The following is a 9,190-nucleotide window of genomic DNA, read 5'->3' on the forward strand; positions in this document are numbered from 1 at the left end:
CCAATCCTCCTCCTCCATTTCAACACTCAGGCCAGCTCTGTTTAAGCACAAGACAATGAAACCAAAAAGCACTATACTGTACCAAATTATCTTCATTTGGGTTTGCGAGAGAGAGTTGGACAGTAGTATAGGAACGGTTTGGAAGAGCAGCCCTGAATAGACTGTCAACAGGATCTTAAGCAGGTTTGAATTGAAGTCAATCCCACCAGGTCCAATCAGAATTCCTTCCCACTTTGGTCGGAGGAGCTTCGGGGTCACTGTTTTGGCACTGTTTTAGCCAGGAGACCATAACAATAAAGTCCTTCAGAACAAATACAGCACAAACAACTAGGAGGGAAACTGCATTTGCAAAGCCCACACCCCCATCAGAGCTGTTTGCTGCTTTGATTCTATCAAGATTTTGACAGTGAAGCCTTGCTCAAGTAGTTACAGGTAGCCTGAAGGGGAAAGTTGCTTCCTTCTGTTGGGGAGTGACAAACACACTCACTCCTAGAGCTATCTCTCTCTCTCTCTCTCTCTCTCTCTCTCTCTCTCTCTCTCTCATAGCAGGAGGCTTGAAGGACAAAAGATGCAGGGGAAGTGGGGAGCATTGCAATAGGGAGAGCTGAGTTCTGCTTACATGCACTTTTTTGCCTGTTTGCGCTTCAGGGTAGCAGCACAATGCTCCACTGCAGAAAGATATTCAAAAGCCAACCCTCCTGCCACCCCAAATTATGGCATCTCCTCCCCTGTCAGTATACAGCATGGAGAGAGAGAGAGACCGCTGACATACAAACAAAGTGCAGTTCCTACAACAGGAGTAGCAGCAGCAGCAGTGGATGCTCTCCAAATGGATACCAAAGCCCACAAGACATCAGTGCATCCCCAAAGTGCCCCCAGAAGCCTTTCTGCCTCTTGAGAAGGAAGGCTGACTGCCCTGGGGCAAGTGCAGCTGTGGGCCATGGGGGAGAGATCTGCGAGGCAGTCCATGAGCAAGCACCAACGGGGCAAGGGCAGCTCAGACGTCATAGAACAGCCGCACGAGCTGGTACCGGACAGAAAAGGCGATGATGCTCCCCACAACCTGTAAAACAGAGGCAAAGGACATTGTGTAATCCGAGAAGATGGGATATTGCCCACATAGTTGTCAACACCATGAAACTGCTTCACATGTACTATTACGTACATGTACATAGTACTATTACGTACTATTACTATTACGTTGTCGTTTTTATGAGGATATACGTTTGACTTTTATTACACCTGTTTTGCAAAAGTCCATGAAAGAATCCGAACACCATAGTTTAAAACTACTGCTAGAGGACAAGAATCCCAAGACTACATTAAATGTACCGCTAGCCAAATTCTGTGTGTCTGCAATCAATTGCAGGAAGCAAGTGGTATCCCATAATGATCAAACCCGTAAATGTTAACTACAGGGGGTACGCTAATAATTAATTTTAATTTTTATATTTAAATCCTTGTTATACTCATACTGTCCTTTGTATTTTTGATGTGTTTTATGATCTGTGATATTGTGCGTGTTGATGCTGGCCTGCGACCGTATTAATAATTTCATTCAACACCATGAAAATGAATATGGCAGGTTAGAGGAAGGGCAAATTTCTCTGCTCTTTCTTTCCCCCCACCATCAATGCTTGATTAAAAATCATGCGGCAGTTGATGTGATTTAATGCCTACTAAATTTTAACTCGGAGAAGGGAGTTGGATTACCAACCCACTTCTGCAGAAAGGAGACACAGAGGTACAGCATTATTCGAAACTTTCCACACTGGCCTGCTCTTTCTCCCAGTGCCACTTACCTGCATCAGCAACAGCAGAAGGGTCAGGGTTCGCTCAGGGGTTGGTCCTATAAGCTTTATCACAAAGTTAATGAGTGTCATGTTGTTGCATTCTGTGAATTCTCCATCTTTGTCCACTCCTTGATGCACATCCACTAGATGGAGTTTCTCAGATATCTGGGGAGAGAACCTTAGTTACCAGGTGCTGCTCTAGGATTAAGCTAGAGAAGCAGCAAGTGTTCCACCCAATCGTATTTCATTAGCCCAAAGTAAACCTAGGTGCTCCCACCTCCATTGCAATTTTCTCTATTACTCAACCCCTTTCCCCTCTAACTAGTTCTCAAAGCCTTTTATTTCAGCCGAGCTATCAAAGTGTATGGAAGGTGATATTATTCTGTCCTTACCTTGAGGATATTTGCTCCCAAGGGAGAGAGGTTCTTGGGCTTGAATCTGGAATAGCTCATCTCTAGATTTCCTGTGTCTGGATTGAATCTGCAAAAAGATAGGCTCCCATCAGCAATGGAAAGGGACACAATGGGAGAAATAATGCAGGATGAAGTTCTGCCAGGAATGGATGAAAGTACCCAACCTAGGAGACTCTCACCAATCCATTCCCTATGAAAACAGACAGCTTTGACGGGCATATTTACACTATCCAGGCCTCAACAAAATATTCTTGGAAACCGGAGTTTACAACTGCTTTCCAGCCTTTGATAGTGATTCCCTAACCCCTTTATCGGACTACAGTTCTCAACATCCCTTGGTTAGAAGCCAAGGACTACATTTGTGGCGCTCTAGTTGCACACAAACCAAGGCGGCATCTAACAGCGGAGGGTTTTTGTCGTTGTTGTTGTTACCTGGGCAGCCGATGGCGTGGACAAGGAATGATGTGGAACAGCTGTGGCAATGAATAGAGGAAGTTGAGCACTTGTGGGATAAAGAAGAGCAGCATGGTTTTGCTGAAATGCCCGAGGATCCCCACCACAGCAAAGGTCATGCCGGCGAAATAGCAGAAGGTGTCGCCCACAAACACACGGGATGGATACCTGCACTCATCCAGAGGAGAGACGGTCAATCAGAACACAGGCAATGCATTGCAGAAGAAGACCCAGCAGGGGGTCACTCCTGGCACTCATGTGCTACCCATTATTATGTCAAATGTAAATAACGTGTTTGTTTTTGTTGGCGGTGCATGAGGTTGGAGAGCCCAGAGCATGGTTGGTTGCATTCAGTTAATTGCAGTGAGTTTTGTTTGTGTGTGAGAGAGGGAAGAGCTTGCTGGGTTAAATTAGTTTCTCTCCCCCCCCCCCAACTCACAATGGATTTTATGGACTTTATGAACTGAAAACATATTACAGTCAAACCTCGCGTGTTGAATATAATCTTTTCCGGAAGCCCGTTTGGCCTCTGAAATGTTCGACAACGGAGGCACGGCTTCTGATTGGCTGCAAGAGCTTTCTGCACTCAAGCGGAAGTCGTGTTGGACGTTCGGCTTCTGAAAAATCTTCAAAAGCTGGAGCATTTATTTCTGGGTTTTTGGCGTTTGGGAGCCAAGATTTGACTGTGTGTGTGTGTGTGTGTGTGTGTGTGTGTGGTGGTGGTATTGTTGTTGTTAAATATAGAGTGGCGAATGATGTAGGGAGAGGAAACAGCTTGTGGAACACTGGGCACAGCATGAGAGGAAAGAGATATGTCCTCGAGTGCTTATTCCAGTTTCAGTGGTGTCAAAAAGCTGCACCTACAGTAGCGTTTGTTGGCATTTGGTAGGGTGGGGATCTTCCTCCTAGTTAGATTTCACATGTATGACCCACAAGCACAGTTGTGTTTTTGTTTAAATATTCTAAATGGGAGCATTTAGTTTCATAGCACTTTGAAGCTCCTTCTAATGCAGTTGCCCTCATAGCCACCAGATCCTCCCGTAGAACAATCCAGAGAAGGCACTGCTCTGGAAATTTTATTTCTCACACTAGAACTCCCAACAAGAACATTGGCTGGAATTATGCAACCCAGGCAAACCCACCAAATGGCAGCTGTATCGAGGCACCATAACCTGCCTTGCTATGAGTGAACTCAGAAGCCTGCAACCTCCCCCAAACACACACCCTTCCGTTGGAAACAGGCTGGCTTTTTCAGTTCCATGGAGTTTCTTACCAGTTGTGGTACAGCAGTCCCAATGTAGTAAAGAAAAAGGGCATCATGAAGTAGAGAGAGAAAACGTGGTCATCTCTGTAGTCTCCTGGGAGTAAAAAATTAAAAAAGGAGGAAGGTCAACCAGTTGGCACCAACTGCAGACACTCCAGCTGCACATGTGCTAGTCCACACCAAGCCCACAGCTGCTGCTACAATCCCAGCATGTATGCTGAGGGGCAGCCCCACATTTGCTCTGCATCCAGCCTGAAGAACTGCATATCATCCCACTCAAGAAACTCCACGTGCCAGCCCCCTGACATTTAAATCTTCCTCACCGTTTAGCTCTACGATATTGAATGTTACAATTGAGGCAGCGATCACCAGCGACTGCCCAGCCTCCAGGCCATTAATGCCCGCAAGAATGTTGATGGCATTGGTGCAGAACACAGCCAGCATCCCCATGTACACGTAGTACAGGATTCCTGCAAGAGAAAAACCACTTTTATTCAAATTCCTTGTGAGGACACAAACCATGCAACATCGGGACCGCAATAACCTCAATAATCTTCCGAAGCCCTCCCTTCATATGCCTCCTACTTGAGAGGTCCGGAGGGTGGCAACACAAGAACGGGCCTTCTCTGAAGTGGCTCCCCGTCTATGGAGTGCACTCCCCAGGGAAGTTCGCCTGGCACCTTCATTATACACCTTTAGGCGCCAGGCAAAAATGTTCCGTTTTAACCAGGCCTTTGGTTGATCTGATTGATATCCAACACCCTTTTAGAATGTGGCTTGGGGGGGGGCAGTTTATTGGGTTACTGCTTTTGGTTTGATTTTATATGTTGTGGTCTTGTTGTGAAATGCCCTGAGACCTCCGGGTATAGGGCAGTGTGTAAGTTGAATAAATAAATAATTATCCACAGGGAAAGACAGGGTGAGAGGCTTGGCAGTGTCTCTAATGCTCAGCATGTTTCTCAGACCAGACCTGCTTGGGCAAGCCCTGGGGCACTTACCTAGGTCTAAGTGCATGCCCAGCAACATCCGGAAAGGCTTAGGCACCACAATGGTGGTGTTCCCAAAGTTGGTGAAGTAGACCATGAGCAGGGGCAAGGACGCCATGGTGGGCAGAAGCAGCTTGTGGCGCCAGCGCAGATTGAGAACATCGTCCGCAAAGCCCAGGAAGATCATGCAGCAAATAGCGAGGAGGGAGCCAATGAGGGCCACAAACTGCAAGGTAGGGAGAAGCTGTAAGAGTCTTGGCCCTTTCACTCATCTAACCGAATCAACTCTTAACACCACCACACACACCCCGCATTCCTTTCCAGGCTCCACCCAATGCAGCCACTCTCACCTCATGGTGTGGGAATGCCTTGCACTGCTCTTCCACAAAGCAGCTCAGAAAGGGCACTGGGATGAAGCAGAAGAGGATGATCAGGAACACTGCTCCACTTATGACACCTTGGGACTCCGGGCTGGGAAAAGACAACAAACAAGGTAATGGGTACCTCATCTCACCAGGACCTTGATTGTCCTGCTTACTGGGGTGCCGGATAGGGGTTGAGACTTACCCTGTTTCTCATATTTTAAGACATACCCATAAAATAAGCCATAGCAGGATTTTTAAGCATTCAAGGAATATAAGCCATACCCCGAAAATAAGACATAGTGATAGGCGCAGCAGCAATGCTGGCCGCGGCAGGAGGAGGAGGAAAAAAATAAGACATCCCTTGAAAATAAGCCATAGTGTGTTTTTTTGAGGAAAAAATAAATATAAGACATGTCTTATAATATGAGAAACACGGTAGCTGAAAGAAAGCCGGAACGCCCAGTGAGAAAAAGGGAATCCCCTTTATTGACCGCTGGCTGCCAGCTCTGGGAGTATGAGATCCAGCCCAGGATTATCAGTCTTTGCACAGGGCCCCAGTATGCCTGCACCAGATCAGAGCCCCACACTTCCTCACAGGCCCCTAACTTGGCAGCCCCCCAAGTGTAGGCTGGATCAAAACTGAATACAGGAAAATCAAGAGCTACTCACATGGGTTGCTTGGAAGTTTTGTTCAAATCAATCCCAAAGAGTTTGGCAGCAATGAAGTGATCCTTGAAGGCTGGAATAAGTGTCAGTGTTGCTACAAAGCCCACAAGGGAGCCAAAGAAATTGATCAGCAGGGGGGTGGTTAGCAGCTTCCCCATCTCACAGCTGGATCTGGGTGCTCCCAAATGACGAAGCCAATAAGCCAAGGAAGTCTGTCTGTCGTCCGTGCACTTTTTCCAGTTGCAGCCTATCTGGGACAGCCACAGCAGACACCTCTTGTCAGAAGTAACATAACAGAGAAGGGACCCTTAGGCCACAACCACTGGCAAAAGGTTCCTGCTTCAGCAGCAGCCATGGTGATGGATCTTCATAACTAAGAATAAAAAAATTGCTGGTAACCAACAATTCATACTGAATGCAAAATTTACATGCATTTCATATTCTCCTCAGATGATGTGAATGCACACCTTAGCCACAAATGGGGTCATCCTGCCCATGGAGGGAGGATCACCACAGGTGGGCATAAGATGACCATTGACCAAAAAAAAGTGCATTGGATCAAGCAATCTGGGGCCCATAAATCACTGCCCCACACACTTTGCTGAAACAGCACACATGTGCCAATGAATAGGATATGGACCTAGATAGCTCAGTGGATTAGACTGTGGCGTTGTTAACACCAAGGTTGCAGGTTCGAGTCCCTTATGGGACAGCAGCATATTCCTGCACTGCAGGGGGTAGGACAAGATGATCCTTGGGGTCCCTTCCAACTCTACTTTTCTACGATTCTATGAACTCTCTGGTTTGTTCCTGGTGATGGGGTACAGTTGTCTCCTCCTAAACTAGGGGTGGATAACTTAGGGTCCTCCAGATGTTGCTAGACTATAACTCCCAACATCTCTGACAACTGGTCACGCTGGGTGGAGTCCAACAACACATGGAAGACGGTAGACTAGCCAATCCCTACCGTGCACCCGCTAAAGAGCAGCACTTCATGTGCTCTTAGATCCCTACTCCCATCAGTCCCAGCATCCTGAATGGCCAACCGTGAGGGATGGTGGGAGTTGGAGTCCAGCAATACCTGGAGGGTCAATGGGTAATCACTCCGGAGCTGGAACTATCGTTTTCTGTCTGCTCCCCGGCACCCAAATATTCCCCCCCCCCAGCTCGGAGAAAGTGGCCAGACTCCGGCCTACCAGAGGCGCAGGATGCTCCCCTGGGTTCCTGCCCGTGGCCACCGAAACACCGGCTTGATCCAGCTGTCGGCGAGACTCGGGAAGGGAGTCTCTCTGGCAAGGACGCGAGGGATTTCCTTTTAACTTCCCTATAAGCTTGGCTGGAGTTTCCACCCGGACATTATATGACGTGACACCGCTAAATCCTAGCGCGACCCACTCAGTGCCAGCATATTACAAAACGCACTCCATGCGTTGTGAAGCCGCGGACACCATCTTCGTTGCTGGCTAATCGACGGTGTGGCATATCGGATCCTCAAAACCGGGCCATGTGCCGAAAGATCGGGTGTTACTCTTTGACAAGTTTGGCGGAGGAAATACGACGGTCACAGACTTGTAACGCAGACAAGGGACGCCCACACCAAACATGGCGGCCCCCGAGAATCACGTGACAACTGCCCTTGGTCGTTTCGTTAAACTACACGTCACCTGGCTGCCGATTGGCTCGGCGCGGCGCTCCAGAGCCAAGCGGGGCCATTTAAAGGGACAGCTGCTGTTTGGAAATCTCAGGAAGCCAGCTGGAGGGGGAGCTCTTCCCTAAAATTCTATGTCCGGGAGGGGAAACCTGTGTTTTTTCAGATGATGTTGAGACTCCTACTCCCGTCAGCCTCACTCAGCACAGCATATTTCAGGGATGGTGGGAGTTGTAATTCCAACAACACGTGTTGGTGGTGGCACTGCTGGGGCACAGGTAAGCCACCCTAGTTTCAGATGATGCAGTAAGATGACACACGACCAGCCTACCGCAATCCGATGCCCTCCAGATGTTTTGGAGTACAACTCCCAGCAGCCCCTGCCAAGCATAGCCAGTAGTCAGGGATGATGGCCATTTGGCACCCCAGCAACATCTGGAGGGCCATGAGACACCACACCCCTATTCCAAACGGTGATAACCTCTTGCAAAAAAACAACAACAGGCAAGACATGTTCTGGAATCTTCAAAATCGACTGTAGCAGAACCCGCCAATCTCTTAAGGTGCCACACGATCAGCCGCCCCCAACATGATGCCCTCCAGATGTTTTCGGCTACAACTCCCATCAGCCCTTAGAATCATACTGTATGGTGGTGGGAGTTGGAGTCCAAAATTTCTGCAGAAGGCTCTTGTTTCCGCATGTTGCCGCAACAGAATGGTGCCCGCGATAACCATTTCAGAACCACCCGTCGCGGATGGTCAGCGCCACGGTACTTCCACTCAGATCTTTCGGTTACTACATATCAACAGCCATCCTCATCCCAAAGTCCCTGCCATATCCTGCTCGATAAAAAAAATCAGAAAGAGAAAAAGTCTACTGGTGGAGCCAAGGTCCTGGTTCCACCCACCCCCAACCCGGTCCGCCCACCTCCCTAGACACGACCAGAGCACTCAAGAGTTCTCCCCGGAGACTTCAACTCGGCTTCGCTCCCTGGGAAGGAATCCTAGACATCCTTCCTGTCATAATGTTAGGCTTGAGCTGCAAAAGGAACGTCCCGGCTTCCCCAGGCATGATCGATGTTTGTCGACCTGCGGACGTTTCATTTTCCTATGTCATCCTGATCCCCAACGCAGGAGTCGCCTCTTTCTTTCTGGCTGCGCATCTTTTCACGCTTCCCGCATACCCTCAGACGGTACCCTTACCGAGCGGGCGGCCTGTCGAAGGATGCCCCTGGGCTGCCTCAGTCCTTTCCAGTAGTAGCTCCCCTCGGTGGTCTCCGAGCTCGAGGTCCGGTGCGCTCGTTTTTGCGCCTTTAAGAGGTCGGAGGGAGGGAGAGGAGAGCGGAAGGGAAGAGGCGGCGACAGCAGTACCACCACCACCAGCAGCAGCAGAGTTTGGCCCTGCCCAGCTAAGCCGCTACTGGCCGTCGAGGCCAGCTCGTCTCCAGCTCCAACGCGCTCCGCCCAGCACGGTCGGGAAGGAAGGCAAGAAGGAAGGAAGGAGAGCGCTGCGCGCCTCCCCCTGTAGCTCGAAGCCGGCGCGGAACAAGGCAGGAAGCGGCTCTCTTTCCTCGACGCCCCTGCCCCGGAGGGAGCGCGATG

The 9,190-nt window shown here is 49.2% G+C and overlaps 1 protein-coding gene across 3 annotated transcripts; it reads right to left on the reverse strand.

The window, feature by feature from the left end:
- Window positions 1–74: 74 nt before the first annotated feature.
- Window positions 75–9,066, reverse strand: DPAGT1 (dolichyl-phosphate N-acetylglucosaminephosphotransferase 1). Of its 3 annotated transcripts, none has more exons than XM_035138925.3 (10): window positions 8,792–9,066; window positions 5,944–6,313; window positions 5,260–5,380; window positions 4,922–5,135; window positions 4,247–4,393; window positions 3,933–4,017; window positions 2,639–2,827; window positions 2,186–2,273; window positions 1,803–1,958; window positions 75–1,063 (listed from the first exon to the last, which is right to left on the reverse strand). In XM_035138925.3, exons 2-10 carry the CDS (start codon window positions 6,096–6,098, stop codon window positions 998–1,000), a joined length of 1,221 nt encoding a protein of 406 aa, XP_034994816.1. In that variant the 5' UTR covers window positions 6,099–6,313; window positions 8,792–9,066; the 3' UTR covers window positions 75–997. The 3 variants fall into 3 exon arrangements, with proteins under 3 accessions (XP_034994816.1, XP_088514186.1, XP_034994813.2); XM_088658060.1 differs by lacking the exon at window positions 8,792–9,066 and adding an exon at window positions 7,363–8,231; XM_035138922.3 differs by lacking the exon at window positions 8,792–9,066 and adding an exon at window positions 7,137–7,544.
- Window positions 9,067–9,190: the final 124 nt, after the last annotated feature.

The sequence above is a fragment of the Zootoca vivipara genome, chromosome 14 (assembly GCF_965207765.1).
Source record: "Zootoca vivipara chromosome 14, rZooViv2.hap1.1, whole genome shotgun sequence".
NCBI classification, from domain to species: Eukaryota; Metazoa; Chordata; class Lepidosauria; order Squamata; family Lacertidae; genus Zootoca; species Zootoca vivipara.